The 17,644-nt window shown below is 34.6% G+C and overlaps 1 protein-coding gene across 7 annotated transcripts; it reads left to right on the top strand.

Annotated features, from left to right (window-relative positions):
* The first annotated feature begins 23 nt into the window (after positions 1-23).
* On the top strand, positions 24-17,312 carry wrd (well-rounded). Of its 7 annotated transcripts, none has more exons than XM_066301536.1 (11): positions 7,369-7,564; positions 11,196-11,279; positions 11,865-12,048; positions 12,128-12,268; positions 12,452-12,651; positions 13,093-13,427; positions 13,532-13,868; positions 14,174-14,460; positions 14,631-14,814; positions 14,883-14,923; positions 14,977-15,114. In XM_066301536.1, exons 2-10 carry the CDS (start codon positions 11,253-11,255, stop codon positions 14,889-14,891), a joined length of 1,704 nt encoding a protein of 567 aa, XP_066157633.1. In that variant the 5' UTR covers positions 7,369-7,564; positions 11,196-11,252; the 3' UTR covers positions 14,892-14,923; positions 14,977-15,114. The 7 variants fall into 7 exon arrangements, with proteins under 7 accessions (XP_066157626.1, XP_066157631.1, XP_066157633.1 ...); XM_066301532.1 differs by having other exon boundaries at positions 14,631-14,823; XM_066301525.1 differs by lacking the exon at positions 14,883-14,923 and adding an exon at positions 16,037-17,312 and having other exon boundaries at positions 7,370-7,564; positions 14,977-15,139.
* Positions 17,313-17,644: the final 332 nt, after the last annotated feature.

Raw genomic sequence — 17,644 nt, 5'->3', positions numbered from 1 at the left:
GAATATCCCAATGTCAACCGTCATCCAATTGAGTTTACATTTTCCGAAATATTTTTGCCTTGCTGGAAACCAAAAGATGAGATTTCGTCGGTTTTTGTAATCTGTTTCGTAGTTTGCGGTGAACTTGAACTTTTTATCACTCGGTTGTTGTTATTTATGAAACGGCTGATGTAAATCTTTCCGATTCCGTGCGTATTTCACCGTATAGCTGCTTCTTTACCAAGGAAGACTACGAGACGCTTTGACGCGAACTAGACAGTGTTTGCTCAACAGGACCGGATAGTTTGGGTTCTAGCGAAATTCCATGTTTCACATCCTATTCAGTTCTAGAAGTTAATTACCGCCGGGAGTTTTTATTGTTTGTTTATTATTGTTGCGAATTTTCCACTGGGGCTTCATAAAGAACATCCTGAGCAATGGTGAGCACTGTTGAATGCAAATTCCTCTTTGATCTAGTTTCTAAGTGCATAAAAAAAGCTCTTTCCACATTTTATGTCTTTACTTATAGGATAACAAAACTAATGCTGACAAAGGACATAAGGGAGAAGCTGATTCTGAGGTGAGTTCTAGATCTTTTATGTGAAGAAAGCTCAATCTAAGAACCCTGTTAATTAACAGATTTAAGAGTACCAATCAGTTGCCTCAAAATTTTCCAGGCTGCACTAATCTTCGACCTTGATATATTTGTGGCATGTAAATAATAGTGTACTCAATTAATGCTGTCAATTGAGGTTGTAGTGCCACAATTTGTTAGTTTGCATATGCAATTAAGTGAGAAAATTGATAGGCTCAAAAAATTGGAATAAAAACAATTTTTAGTTTTACTTATGTCTAACTAATGTGTTATTTGGACAAGGAGATTGATAATTTACTCTCATATATTGGTTACTTTCATGTTATGAAGTTTGTTCTTTGACTTTGACAGTTGCAGATAAATATCTGGGTGGATAGCTCTGCTGGGATTTTATATGATTTGCCATTATGGTAGTGTGAAGTTATGTAGATACAGCTTAAATTTTAAAGTAAAACATTGTAAATGAACCATAGAAAGATGTCGCTAGATATTGCTGTCAAATGTCATTAGCCATATCAGTTACAGGGCCTGCATTACCTATGTATAAATTCTCTTCCAAATTTCTCATCCAAAATGTGTATTTATAAGAATTAACACCACATCAGAACCTATAATTAAAATAGGGTTAACTTGAAACTAAAACTCATAACTAAGCACCTACTTAAAGCAATGATATCAGATTTTAGCACTTACTTTTATTCTAATTATTGCTGACAATCACCCATTTTTTGGGACATGTACCTAATTGTCTTCCTCAATATTTTTGGGTTATGTGAAAATACTGTACTTATGGTCACATTTTTGTTGAAACTGCTAGAATAGACTGTTAGAAATGTTTTGGGTCTTATTCAAGTTGAAACTCCCATTGAAAAAGGTTTATAGTTGTATTGTTAAAATTTTCATTTCTTTATTTGTTTCTGGTTTAGATACGATTTTCTTCTCTCAATAAAAGTATCTCAGTGTTCTACGTATTCATCACAAGAACAGTAAAATTCATTTAGTGTCACTTTTATATCAATACAGATGGGTAGGTATTTCTGGAGATACCTCGCGACTGAAAATGTTTTAAAACACCACCGGACAGATGCAAGATAAAAGTGGAATTTATGGAGGTGTTATGATAATTTTCTCAATAATATTCCAAAATTAAGACGACCAACTATCTACATTAAAATAATGGATAATAGTTTATTCGAAAAATATACTTATTTTAAAACAATTCCAACACATCAATCATATCAAATTGACGATACAAAGCACATGCATATATCTCTTGTCGCACGCTTCAATTTTGAAAGGGGAAATCTCTTAAAATCTCGTTTAATTTGCTGCCAAAAAAGCGCCAAATAGCTGCTTTGAAAATGGTGTAATTTTGGTTTTCAGTGAAAGTATTGGTGACTGCGCCATATTTACTCAAATCTGGGTAGGCGAATTCACTGAAGTTTACATTATAAAGCATATTAGCCTAGGACCTATTTTTATGCGCATTATTTTCAATCGATTTATTATAGAACAAACGTGCGGCTACGGAAGAAGATTGATTTAATTGTTAAAAGAAGCTATAAGCGCAATTATATATAATTTTTCACACTTCTCTCTCTCTCAAATTCTCAATTTTCTTGACCTTTAAAGTCCAAATTTTAGCCTTGATTATAAATATAGCAAGTTGACACTAATTTTAGCCCAACATTGTTTTTTTACAGTTATATAAATTTCCGAACAACAGGTCTTACGAGGCGACTCTGTTTACGTTTTTGTACCACTTTTCTTTTTTCTTTCTTTCTTTTTTTTTTTTTTTTTTTTTTTTTTTTTTGAGTGGGCGATAATACATTTTTGGCAGCCTGAGGTGTTTTTGTTGTGGATTGTGCCATTTCCAGTGCAGTTTATAGCTACCGCTGTTATTAACACGTATTTTGTCCACTTCACATCGCACCAGTCACCATCAAAGATTGTGAATTAAATCTAAGTATTTTTTAGTGGTTGTGGTGCTGAAGCGAGAAAAAAATTACTATATTGTGTCGGTTTTGTGGGTGGAAAGTTTGTGGAAATGGAATAAAACGCATTAGTGATATTTAAATGGAGAATTTTGGCACTGCCTACACAATTTTAGCCACTGTGGTCTGAAACAATTTTTCAAAGTTCTACAGTGAATTTTGCAAAATCACATGAACGTGGCACTATTAGAATCTGTCTTCAAATATACCTCAAAATGGATATAAGCAGCATTTTTAGAAGAAGAAAGAAAAGCGTATTTGAACACGTAGGTCTGCTAGAAAGCAACTTTCAGGGGCTTTAGTCCATATCACATTTTCCCTATCTCTCCATCCCTATTTTGTTTATGTATACATTTGCTAAATATTCAAATTTGATTTATGTTGAGTTCAACTAATCTCACTTAATATAACTTGATGAAGAAAAATTTTAAAGGCAGCTCAGACTCATTCATTGGATGTTTGAATTCTTGATTTGTTTGTTCTGGGCTAATTGATAGGTAGTGTCCTCAGTATTTGAAAAGAATTTATAAGGTGAACACCACTTTTATCATCAATTAGGATCTCAAACTTTTATAAGGTTTGTAAGTATGTCAAAAATTGCACGTTCCTGCATTTACTTTATAAAATTTATACTCTTGAAGGTTTCTGAAATTTTCACAAATTAAGTTTAATTTTTTCAGTAGTGTTCAAATAGAAACAATTTATGAAACATCTTGTTGAGTGAAAACAAGCTTTTTTTATTTAAGACGTATTTGGCATTTTCACTTTATTTTTTTATCCTGAACATTCAATACACAGTAACATTTTATTTTGCTTAACTATATAAAAGTTTTCCACTTTTTTAGACCTTTAAAAATTTTAACACTCTACCGGGCACACCATTATAACAGCACATGAGTAAATTAATTCACTCTATTTGTGCTTAAAGTAGATCATTTTAACTTTTCTCTGAGCTGCAGTTGGTCGATTTCAAATCGAAGTGTCAGATCTCACAGATAGAATCGTTCGATCACATCCGTATCCGTTCACTTAACCGGAATGGTTTATATTGCCGTTCAGCAAGGTACTTCCGTCTATATCAATTGAAGTTTATGCTATTTCTTTTCGGCTTGTGTTAAATGCATTCACCGTACTCACTCCTTCGTCGAACTTCAAGAGGAGTTAAGGTCAAACGCGGCTTGAATTAACACTTTTGCATAAGGAACTATCAATTTGAGTGGCGCTTGTGAGTTGTGGTGAGGGAGAATTCGAGGGATAGTAATTTCCTAGAGGAAATAAGAGTAAACGTCATTATCTGACACACTAAGCGTATTCAAATTGCAATTATTTTCTAACTAACAAATCTTATCATATCATTAATTTAAATCGACGTCGTCCTCTCTCTCGAATCATACTGTATATGTATTGAATAACAAAGGTGGACACCTAGGATAACCAAACCGGACTAAGATAAAGTTTTACGATGCGGAGATTGAACTCATTTGACACTCCAAAATTGATTTTTTACTGATCCGTTTACAATTAATAAAACTGTCAAAGAGAATATGAGATTGCCCCTTGGTCGTCAGACAATAAAAATGGATGATGTCAGGATTGACATCCACGCGCAAACGACATTGTTCCTTCGACTCATGAAACCGATCGCAATAGAGATAGAAGTGGCGGATTGACAATGGATAAATTGAGCCCTAATCCATGGCGGCGAAATCGGACGAAGTGACATCTACTTCATATCTATGCGATAATTGCAGCGACGCATAACGAATCTCTGGCGAGAAGCTGACGTCAGAAATGCACTATACCATATCCGGGAATTGTTAGCTGCGTTCAGCCCCTTGTAGATCGCTTAATTTGTCATTTAAATTGTATACATGAACTGTCGCCAACACACCAGAGAAAAAACAACCACGGTAAAACGGTAATATATAAGTCATAAGCGAATTGCTATGCGAATGCGAATATGTAGTTATAACCGTTCTGTATTAATAAAAACATTTTTCCTTGTAAACAGTGTAGTTTTCGGTAATCGTTACGTCAGCACCCGCAATTTTTTAAGAAATGAAATGTACTTGTTCCAGTCCAAAAACAATTTGCACCAAGGACCCCCACCACCGACCCCGCTGAACAAGACCAAATTGACAGCTGGTGCCATCCAAGGGCCTCTTATCAAGAAAGATAAACGGCACTCTAGCTCCAGATTCAACATTACCAAGAATAGGGAACTGGAACCACTTCCTCCTTTAAAAGGTATGTTTCCTCATGTATTCATTCAAGAAGTGTATACGTAGTAATAAAATGCCACAACACCATAAGAAATATAAAAAATGAGTATTTTTGAAGTCCCAATTAATCTCTTTAAAGCAGAATAATCACGAATTAATCCAAATTATTTATAATTCATTGGGCTCAGTAGTCGTCGTCGATGTCCATGAAATTTATCGCACAAATTCGTTTTATGGACGAGTTTTAGTGTTTTCTAAATTTTAATAATCTATTTAATAAACTAGAATAAACGTATATATGATTTAAAAAAACGTAAGAACAAATAAATAATTAATACAGTAAAATCCGTTTATAACGAAAATCAGGGTATAACAATCAAATGTTGATCAATTGTTTGAAATTACATGCAAATGAACATCAAAATACTCGGATAACACTTCGCTTGTAACGACAAAATCGGTTATAACGATTGAAATTCTTCAAACTGTGTGGCTACTTTTCTTCGGTTATAACGACTGTCCAATAACAAGATCGACAAAGTTTGACCAATACTGTAACGGAAAATTCGGTGAATACCTGAGTGCTGCTAAGGGATTTCCCCAATTTCATATTGTATGCATGTACTCCTGAAGCTGCAGACGAAAGCAATTTAATTCATTTGCCTCGATTTGTTTTCGAACAATTTCAGGTACATTCTGAGCTCAAGGCATCATAAGATGGCATCATCTTCAGCGCTCAAATTAAAAAGAAAGTTTTTCAATTGAAGAAAAGGGAGCTTTGGTAAGTCCATTAGAAAATGGAGAAGGCAATGCTCCATTAGCATCGAGGTTCAGAGAGTCACAATCCATAATTTCGACAATGTGAAAAAATAAAGATAAAGTTAAGAAAGCACATAATAGGGACGCTCTGAAAACAAAGAAAATTAGCAGCTTTCGTCATGGTGATTTGGATAAGTGCCTATTGGAATAGTTTAAAAATCAGCGCAGTGAAAACGTGCCTATAACCGGTCCTATTCTAAAGCCAAAAGCAAATGAGTTTGGAAGTTGGAACTTTATTGAACAAAGAAGACTATTAATGTTCCCAAGGATGGACAAAAAGATTGCAAGCCTGCAATAACATCGTATTTCGAAAAATATCCGGAGAAACAGGAAGCGTCAATGAAGTTGTTCCGGAATCATGGCTTTTAAATGTTTTTCAAGAAATTAGAAACTAGTACGATAATGAAGTCTTTATTGCTGATGAAACGGCCTTTTTTTTTATAAAATGACTAACGACAAACCGTTAAGATTCAAAGAAGAAACTTGTTCTCAAAGGAAAATGTTCAGAGAAAGGATCACCATAATAGTTATGGCAAATAATGACTGGAAATGAGAAATGAAAATTGGTTATTATAAAAATTTAAGAATTTTTATTTTGGAAAATGTAAATGCTCGAAATAAAGTAAAACAACTCATTTTTTTAAGGTTTTATGATTTTATATATAATACACATGTAAGTTGTGTGTTAAATAAAGTAGGTAGGTTAGTATTGTATGAAAAACGTATTAAAGGCAGCACTTTTATCCATACGACTTTAATAAAATTTATTTTCGGATATAATCACCAATGGCTATAACGACCTTATAGCCAAGGTCCTTCCAATGTCGTTATAACTGGATTTCACTGTATTTAGTAATAATAAGACAGAATTTATACCTTGCGTGACGTACGTGACAATCTTTTATAACTGTCACTTGTTACAAAATGTCCAAGTTACAGTTATTTGTGACTGTCATGATGTGGTAGGTATTTAGTTTCAGTTTATTCCATAGAAACTCGACCATGGAAATATATAGTTATTAAAATCATCACGCAAGACGATAGAGAGCGTGTAACTGAAATAGGACATACGAAAACGAAATTTAAATATTAATTTCATATCCGGTTACATCCCCGAATTCGACGGAAAAAATGTTAAATATTGTAATGAAGAAAATAAGAAAATGGAAAATTAATTTGGGACGGCCGGTTTGCAGAGAGAATGATGAAAAGCCTAATTCGTCTCTTTTAAGGTCAGTTTTCTGAAGACAAATCGAGATTTAAAAAAAAAACTAATTATAGGGATTTAATATTTTGTCCAGCTGTGCCAAAGAAAATCAGATAATTTAAAGTGATTACAAGGGTTGTCCTTTACAGCAATATTGGGTACCTATAAATAAAACTTTCAGGACATATTTACATCCACCCCTGGTAATCATGAATCCATCAAACGTCTATTTATAGACCTTTAAAGCGCCGGGGAAATGCGGCCTTGTCCAAAGGCAAACAGGTGACGCATGCCCCTTTGTAGTCGTTGGGGAATTGCGAGGAGTTGCCATATGGGGCCGAAACCAAGGGATAAAGCTAGAACCACTCATTTGAGTACCTTTTGAGCGCTTTTGGAAGTAGAATTCAAGAAGTAACTTCCGATTGAACTGAGGCTTTAATCTCAAAGTTTTCTGTAAACCTTTTTGGGTTTCGTAAGTTGTAGGAATTCGAGAAAGTTGCAGGATTATTTCGGGATATTTGGAAAGAATTTGGCTTGGCAACATTGCCTACAATAATCCATATATCCTCCCTTTAGTTTTTCACGATTGCTTCAACTTTTCCCTTATATTTTTGTATTAAAGTCATCGAAGTGTTGCCTAAGTTTGGGTAGTGTGTGGTAGGAACTTCAGTATTGGCAATATGGATTTATGGATGTAACGTCGTTTTTCTCTCTCGTGCAGACTTCCAGTGGTCGATGCAAAAACTTGGTAACTATCCCCTTATTGGGGGTATCTTTTCTGCTACTTTACCGCCCGGACAAATTGATTCTAAAACATTTCTAATGCATGTTTACATTCACTGTGGTTTTCTTTTCTGCTGCGCCAAATACAAACTAGTCCGCGATTAATATTTGACGGACAAATAGATAAAAATCATGCAATGGTAATTCTAATTATTGCTAACATTGCTAATAACACGGCCATTTGTCCAGCCGACGTATTTATAGGTTCCGTTAATTGAGCTTACTTGTTTAGCAATTGGAATTCGTTGATTCGAGACAGCGACAGGCACGATACTCGTTTTTTGTTAAGACATAATGAAGTTTTTAATAGATTTAAATGGTTTCTTATGTCAGACTAGAGGTCAGTTTGGGGATATTTCCAATTCAAGGGATCAAAAATGGATCAATTGGAAGAAATTAGTGTTAGCCCTGATAATTCACTGCAAAATTTTCAAAAATAAGATGTGATTTTTTTTTTATTTAGCGTCGTTGATCTTATTTCAATATTTCAAGCAATTTTATTACCGACCCGTTTTTTACTTTTTTCCCATACCTTTTTCTACCCTCATTTGCTTGATTTTCAAATAAGTTCTGTAGATTCAACATCAAGTACTTAATAGGAAATTAATCCAAATCGACGACTTTTGCCGTCGGCAACAGTCGGTGGCGCAACAAAGCCCTTGCCGATCTACTAATAGTGGACAAACTTCAGCTCCCTTAATGGCTTTGAATACCTCCCTAGTACATATCTGACATTTAATGAATGAATGTCCCATTAACGATCATATTTCTTGACCAGCCGCAAGGACGAAATGAGAAATATATATCAATAATTTCTGAGCGTTTCGAGAATTCGCGTGGTACGTTCTAGAATTGTAAATTTATTTGAAAATTTCACATTTACCTGTATTGGTCAATAAGATCCTTCATTTTTGTGGCATTACCGCGGCAAAAATTAAACATTTTTATTAACAAAAGTTTTAACACTTTATTGTCGCTCGATGAGTAATTCGAGCTCTTGTGCTCAATAAATGAAAATACTTAAACACCATATTAATTTAAATAAATCAAGGATGCATTAGCGTAATGATTATATTGTATTGCATTGGTTTCACCATTAAGTGGAAATCGCAAGAAAGTTCCTTATTTCTCAAGCTAATTTTCTTTCAATTTTTTGTATGCACGTACTTCTTCTAGGTTATGTCACAGAGATGTATCCACTTATTCTCTTTAAACAATGATATATTAAATGTTTCTCTTCAATTATCCTAAAATAATAGTCACAAAAATATAATTCATTACAACATCTACTATCCCATACGACAAATAATACGTAAGTATAATAGTATTACGCCATGAAAGTCAAAATAGCAATAAGAGACAAGCTACTATAATGAGAAAATAATAATAATAACCTTGTACGGCAGTACAAGATTGCAGATAAGGATTTTATATTCAAATTTAAAAAAATATAGATAAGTTATGTACTCCTCTGCTTTATATGCTTACCTCACGTACTATCTTTCCAACAAATTTTTGTTCTTTTTAAATTGTTTATAAATCAACTAAATATTGTTTCTACTACAGGAAAACAATTAGAACATTTCTAATAGAATTCCACAATTACACTCACAAAACATACAAATGAAACTATAATCTAGAAGTAAAGCCCTGTTTCTCCTGAGACAATGAAAAACTTATCTTGCTGTAAAGACACAATTTTGTAATAACCCAAACTTTTACATATCTATAGCTACATATATTTACTAATACCAGTAGGTATCCTGTGTTTTTCTATTATTTCTATGCATATATAAACAATTTTTTGTTTTGAAAGAAAGCAAATAAAGCAATCCATCTATATTATTACAATATACCACCTTTTTGCTATTACTTTAGGTTCTTTAGAGTCACAAGTCAAGCTAAATTATCTACCAAAAACGAGACTTTCGTAAAAGTTAGATGTGTAGATCAATGAATAATGAGCAATAATCATAAAATTTTCAATAGAAGTTTCTGTTGAAGTTTAGATATGACATTTTCGTGATCCCTCACTCATCACAGATCTATTGAGGGCCTTAAGTACAACCTAAGTAGTGTAACCTTCTTTGTTCATTCATAATTGAATTTACTTTATAACAAATGTGTGTTACCTATTTAAGAAAGAAACTAGTGTGTAACATAAAAAAATGCAATCAAATCTTTTATGCTTTCCATCGATGACTCGCTACTAGATTCGCTACCCATAAATTGAGTTGCACAAATTTGCTCCAACCTTCTTGTGTCCCGTTCATTTAATACTTCCTATTAATGTTTGCTTTCAAGCCCTCGTCTTACCTCTTTATAATATTTCGGTCATCTTCCAACCTATTTCAAAGTCAATCATTAGAATAAATATTATTATAAAAAATAGGGGTTTATTTATTTTGTTCTTGCTCCTCTACAAATCTATAATCTGAATCATTTATTGTAGATAACCAATCTGACCCTCAGTAGTTATTTATTTAAAAAAATTAATAGTCGGCTGTGGAGAACGAGTGACGTACTTAACTGTCAAACAAATGCCACAAACATCAACATCGATATTAGAACTTATTTGTACGTAATACAAATTAAATTATTAATCATGATAATTATGGAAAATTTAAGAGTAAGAGAAAAAACAGAAATTGTTCGTCTTGTCGGCGACAACGTGCGCTCGGCAGCAGAAGCTGCGACAGAATGCAGAATTCAACATCAGACATCCAGATAGACCAGTAAGTCGAAGTAACGAGGCAAAATGGACGTCGTGGACTTTTTCTAAATAACAACCAAATTTTGCAATATTTTAACGACAATCCCCGAAATAGTATTAGAATGGCTAGTTTGGACCTTAATATAGCCAGAGAAAATAAAAGAATATGTAAGTAAGTACCTAGTGTGCATTTTTAATTCTTCTACAAACTCGTTATTACTCAAAATTTTTCATTAAAATTTTGTACAAACCCGTTTCGAGGGGTGGTCAATCCAGTGGCGTGCACAGATTTTTTTCTAAAAAAATCACTAATATGATTTATTAAAATTTTGTTCCTAGAAATTGTCATAGTAGGCCTTGAAATTCATGTCAACTAGACCATTTTTGATGAAAATCTACAATTCAAGTTCTATAATTAAAAAAAAATCCGGGCTAAATCGCACAATTAATAAACGTTTTACAGACCGATCCCAAAACAGATGGGTCACACGGTATATGCTGAAAATTAAACTTGGTAAACCTCCCCAGTGGAAAATTAGAACTTTCGATAAATGTCAGAAGCATACTGGAGATTCTCGAAATCGTTGTCATGTGTACATATAAGTATCTCATTGTTTCTGTCTTTAATTCGTCGATATCACCGTTAGAAGTCAAATAACACAGTGATTTTTTCAATTTTATTTAATTTAATAGAAACATAATCTTTTTTATGGCATTGATAAGCAATTTTTAGTTAGGCTTTGATTCGTGTGCATCCCCAAGGCAAATTATAAACTCACCACCAGCGTTACCAGAACCAAGTTTCAATATTAATAACTTTCGTAAAAATTAATTTGCAATTTTCCCCCTTCAATAGAAATGAATGAAATTTCTTTATGTTTAGTAAGCCTACAGCCGGATTAAAGCGCCGCTGCTATGCGCCGCTGTTGCTGAATGAAAAATGGTGCATTCTTCTGCATACCAGCAGGTACAAATATTGTTTATACTCTAACCGTCTATAATAACACGTTATGTAGTCGCTGTGGAGGTGTTCAAATAAATGAGCTCATCATAAACGGCGGCTATTTTTAGAAATAACGTAAAACACTTGCAAAAATTGTCGAATTTTTTATGATCAGTTTCACTATCAAAATCAGTTTATTATAAAATAAGCGTTAATATAAAATGGAAATGATCTTCTTTTGCGTACGAAACGACAGTGGTAGAACTACCGCACACCCCTAAATTTTTGATTGCCTATGACATTTCCATCTCGGTTCAAAAATAGCTCGAAAGCAAAACATTTTTAATCCGATGATAACTGTTTATTCTCCACATAATAGCCTGGTTTCCAAAATTTTTAATATTGGTTAACATTGTTTTCCTGCAAATTTTCGCACTTCTCTCTCGACATAACGTGTTTATGTTTGAATATATTGAAGACGATAAATCAATCGTCTTTCTGCGGTGTCAAGCATCAGCCTAATATTATCTTCAATAAAAGATAACAATTATTTATTATCGAGAAGTCGTCAGAAAAATGCAAAAGTTATATAAACTTTAATTTTGTAAGAGCTGGCAAACTTTTCAAACCGTCACTCAATCTCCCGGAGGTATCCCCAAGTCGCCTTCATTCCACAGCGGTCTCGACCTCCTAGTGGCCTCAGCCAGTGTGGATTCGTTGAAGGCCTACGCCCTGGAAAGCCAGGACATGGCTGATTCGCCTGGATTCGGTCAGAAAGGCAAAAGTTACTACGGTTGGTGCTTTTTGCTGCTTTTAATTAGTTCGAAACTAATTTTTTTTCCTTAAAAAATCTTGTCTGCAAATTCTGGAAGGTGTCACTGGGAATGTCGATAGTAGCGCCAAGGAGGGAGTGCAAAATGGTATTGACAGGAGTATTACATTTGGAATAAGTGGGTTCAAGGGAGTAATTCTGGAGCGCCCTTCGCCAATTTGTCAATTAGCACTTCTAAAAGGTAATTTATTAGTAGTCAATTCAATTTGTCAGCTAAAGTCCTCAAAATTTTAAAGGAAAACCGATAAAACGGATCCTGAAAGAAGTTTTTTGTTTATTGAAGTATTTAAATGTTGTGGCATTTTATTACACATTTATGAATTTCGTACTGATTTAATTATTATTTGTTTCTTGATTTGCGCAGAGGCTGCACCTGCTGATCGTGAAGGGGTATTTATACAAAAATTAAGACAGTGCTGCGTCTTGTTCGACTTTGCCTCGGATCCGCTCTCCGATTTGAAGTGGAAGGAGGTGAAGAGAACTGCATTGATCGAGATGGTAGAGTTCGTCACTCAAAATAAGGGCGTTATCACTGAGAACGTTTATCCGGAGGCTGTTAATATGGTAAGTTGCTCAAAAGGATTATGAAAATAGCAGCCATTTTTCTGTGGCACTCCCCGCCGTACCGTTATTAACGTCACCAGGCCGAGGAGACGACGACACATAAGCCCCTTCAAAGAACCTGAGACCATATCTTCTGTATTTGATGAAGAAAAATTCTATGGCCGAGGCGAAGGCTCCTTGTATTCAACGCTCAAACGTCTTTGAGAGATAAAAAAAAAACAACTAGGTTTGCCGCCCTATCCTTGCTATTGCTACATTATTTATTATGTATTAGGTTAGCATTAAATACTGATAGTTACATAAATTTATTTGACATAAGGCCATATTGGTGTTCAGTCTCTTCGACGCCACTGAGGAGGGGAACGAACTAAACCCTTAATTATTCATATATTCATGACTTTCTTATCAACTTTTTTATAAATCAAAATTTTTCTCTTCCAGTTCGCTGTCAATCTCTTTAGAACACTTCCACCTTCCTCGAATCCGAATGGAGCGGAATTCGACCCTGAAGAAGATGAACCCACACTGGAGGCAGCCTGGCCTCATCTCCAGCTTGTATATGAATTGTTCTTAAGAATCCTTGAGGCTCCAGACTTTCAACCTAACGTGGCTAAACGGTACATTGATCAGAAATTCGTTTTGCTGCTATTAGACCTGTTCGACTCGGAGGATCCTCGAGAAAGAGACTTATTGAAAACGACGTTACATAGAATATACGGCAAATTTTTAGGCTTAAGAGCATTTATTAGGAAACAAATTAATAACGTATTTTATAGGTAAGTTTCAATTTTAATCTAGCAATATTCTCAATATTCTGAATTTTTCATAAACTATTGTGCTCCTCGGAAAGTTTTAATTGCGTTTTTTTTCCTTGGTTTAGATTTATATACGAAACCGAACACCATAATGGAATAGCCGAACTACTGGAGATCTTAGGATCGATCATAAACGGCTTTGCCCTGCCCCTGAAGGAAGAACATAAAGTTTTCCTTTTACGAGTGCTGATGCCCTTGCATAAAGTGAAGTCTTTATCAGTGTACCATCCTCAGTTGGCCTACTGCGTGGTCCAGTTCCTGGAGAAAGACCCGTCGCTGACGCAACCCGTGATTCGTAGCTTGCTGAAGTACTGGCCGAAAACACACAGCCCCAAAGAAGTTATGTTTCTCAACGAGTTAGAAGAGATTCTGGACGTTATTGAGCCTGCAGAATTCCAAAAAGTAAGTGTCGTCACTCAGTTGTAATTTGGGTTTTCGTGATAATACAAGCGGTATTGGAAGCCCAGAGTTTTTCGCGAAGGCTTACAGCTTTCATTTGTATTGATAGTAGTTGATTGGTTAACTGGCATAGACATACGTATGTATGCATGCGCTCAACTAAATGTTAAATTTTTGAAGAACGCTAAGATGGGATTTTATAAAACGACAGTAACGGAAGAAAATTTACATAGTTTATTGAAATTTATGCAATTTATAATATTTAATACCGAGGCCCCACAATGAACAATGAGTTTATTGATTCGTAGATTATGGTGCCCCTTTTTCGTCAACTCGCAAAGTGCGTCAGTTCCCCGCATTTTCAAGTAGCCGAACGGGCACTGTACTATTGGAACAACGAGTACGTCATGTCTCTGGTAGCGGAAAATGCGACCGAGCTACTGCCCCTAATGTTCCCCAGTCTATACAAGAACTCTAAGAGCCACTGGAACAAAACCATTCACGGACTCATTTATAACGCCTTGAAACTCTTCATGGAGATGAATCAAAAGTTGTTTGACGAGTGCACACAGCAATATCGGCAAGAACGGCAAAGGTGAGTCTGAGTTAATTTGTCTGCGATGATTTTCAATTGAATGTTTTTTCCTATATTTCTTTTGCGTATGTCAACAAGATATACAGATATTATCGAAATAAAATTTTCACGGCCCATGGCGCCGTGAAAATAATAAAACACGATGTTTCTCATAAAGGGGATTGTTGCAGAGAGAAGGAGCGAGAGAGCCAACGTCTGGAACTGTGGGAACGTGTCCGCATCTTAGCCAGAAGCAGTTCTGAATACGACAACATAATCAAGCAAATGAGCGCGTCCGATTTCAACAATGTGATAGCCAGCCCAGAAGGTGACGACGACGTTAATTTAGACAATTTAGAGCAGGAAGCGTTAGAGGTAATTTGCGTATGTAACTGCATGTCACGTCCAAACGGCTTGCCATTAACTCTCATATCTTTACTTAGGCCTTCTAATGCTAGCTGGAATTCCGTCCATGTAGCCTTCGGTAGTTTTCCCGTGAGCCCTTCTTTTTAGTATTTTGCCATCTACTCGTTTCAGGCCAAAAAATCGACTCGCAACGTCAACAAACCACTGGTGCGTCGCAAATCCGAATTGCCGCAGGACCAGTACACGGTGAAGGCGTTGAGTGACCACAAGAGAGCCGACGAGTACCTCCCCACACCCCCGGACGTCAACAAGTGCTAGTCGAACGCGTACTTTCGTAAGTTTAGTGCCAATTATATACGGTCTTGTAGTATTGGCGTCATGCTTGCGCCTGCAAATTTTCGGCCGATCGAACGTGCCTAAAAAGTATCCAAATCAGTACGGCCAAGTCAGTGTTTAATGTGACTATGAGAATATCAACGGACTTTATTTAGTGAAGTTCCTGGATGGCTCACATTCCGGGGTTTTTCGTTGTAAAAAAATCTGTGCACACGTTTTCGAGGTTATAAGGACTTGATACAGGATGGTGGCTTAGCTGGTTTGACAGATGTGAAAGTAAAATCAGCTATCGGCCATGTATAAAAAAATTACTTTAAAAAATTTTTAGATTAGGACTATCAATCGTCATTTGAATTGACATTTGTCAATAAAAAAACTTATATAAATAAAAGTTTTCCCAGTTTTGAAGGTGGGGAAATCTGTTTTTTAATTGTGGTCAATTTTGGAATTATAAGGTTTGAAACTTTTGATTTTCTGTTATCAGAAAATAGTTCTATCACCTGCCATCATTGGTCAAAGTAACCCCATTCATTGGACATCCACAATCAGGCAAATGTCCCTTCGGTGTGTGATAAAACGAGTAATTTATGCTTATTCAAAGACTATGGCGGCATAGTTCGTTTGAAGGTGTTGTCGTCAGTCCTCATTTTAAATAACGTTTGATAACTGCCAACTGGCACCCATTTACCCTATTAAATTTAAAATGTGGGCCAATTTTATGATAATCATAAATCGTAAAGAATTGCTCCACTTGTTCAGTTTACTTGAAATCTTCAAACCCCAATCAACACAACACTTGCTGAGTGATGAACGCAAACTATAATAAAAAAGCAACCAAAAAACCGCATATCAATAGGTAAACAATTATACCTATTGTATTTTTTTTTTTTTGTAGAAACAGTCACTTCGGGCTATCACAACATACCGCAATTCAATTGAAAAGAGATAAATTTCTTTTCCCAGCAAAACCTAAATCAAATAAGACTTGTACAACATTATATCTAATATAATAAACTGACCAAATTATACAAATTTTCTCAATCCAAGCCAAAAAAAGTGTCCTATAATGCAGCAATATAATTTACAGCATGGTGGATCTTTAATAAGCTTGAAATGTGTGTTTTGTTAATTAAATACTTTGTATCTTTTCTTTTCTAATCTAAGAAACTACAATAAGTCATTTACCAATTACCGTCGTTTTTCCTTCATCAGCCTATTAGGCGCCGCCCACTGGTGAGATATTATATTTCCATATTTTTAGATCTAAAGCTGTGCGGAGTATAGAAAAAGGAAAATATAAGAAACTTGAAAAAACCTGCTTTGCAAGTATCAAGAGTTTGCTTGTTCAAGTGTGAATTCGAAAACTTAACTAATACAATTTTGGTTGCGTTCCTCAGTATTGAGGTATTTTAAGACTGTCACTTACTTTATTATTAATTTAAACGTCATATCTTCATTGCTCGGCTAACCGGCACGCTTTCTGATACATTACCAATAATGACATTAATTCAGACGAACGCATGACTGATAATTTGGGATCGCAATAACAAGTTATTTAATGTAAACATTCGCTACTGAATCAAACAGTTGCAAACCACCGAAATGTATTTAACGCGTGCTATTTTTTGTATTTATGTTAAAAACAGATCAAGCTGGAGCAAAATGTGTGTAATACCAAAGTAAGCACATTTTGAACATTTTTATTTTGTTGCAGTAATGTGCTTGTTCACAATTAAAAAATCTGAAGAATCATGGTAAATAAACATTTTGATTTGACACGTCATAACTATCAAATTCAGCTACTGTCACTATCTATATTTGGTTTCAATAAAACCACAAAACTTTTTCCTAACATAGAATCACATAAAAGGGGATAAAAAAATGTATATTAATCTTCTTCAAGTGAACTTTCATTTAAAAATTAGAAGATATAAAAATACAAGCAGTAGATTTGCTTTCAATGTGACAAACTGAACTTTTTAGCATTGGAAACATTCAATAATTAGTTCTTAGGGAATATACAATTATGTTATTACTCTGTAAGTGGAGGAGAGAGTGAGAGACGGGGGTTTGTATAAAGTATTGTTAAGCAGTTGATTTTGTATTACACAGTATTTTTTTAATGTACAGCTTTGCTTTTATGATCTATTGAATATACTGTTTCAGAAGTACATGAGGGCATGTAATCATTTCAGGCCTTGCGTTCAAAACAAAGTTTAAAGTTTACTTCTAGAAAAAAAATAATGATGTTTATAAAACATTTAATAATAAATTTTTAAACATAATTAATAATATATGTAGAGTATAAACACAATATTGCTAAGAAATTATACAGTTACATAATCAATATGAAAATACATAAAAAAAGAAGATAACATAAGGATGACCGTATTAATTTTCTATCTTAATTATTACCAGTTGCAATATATTTTATTTAAAAATCTTTGGTTCGTAAGAATAAAGATATTGAATAATTTATTGCAAAACAGGTGTTGCAACATCA

Source organism: Euwallacea fornicatus, chromosome 2, assembly GCF_040115645.1.
Source record: "Euwallacea fornicatus isolate EFF26 chromosome 2, ASM4011564v1, whole genome shotgun sequence".
In the NCBI taxonomy this organism is placed as follows: domain Eukaryota; kingdom Metazoa; phylum Arthropoda; class Insecta; order Coleoptera; family Curculionidae; genus Euwallacea; species Euwallacea fornicatus.
The sequence above is the reverse complement of the archived record's forward strand: the minus strand, read 5'-3'. Positions and strand labels throughout refer to the sequence as shown.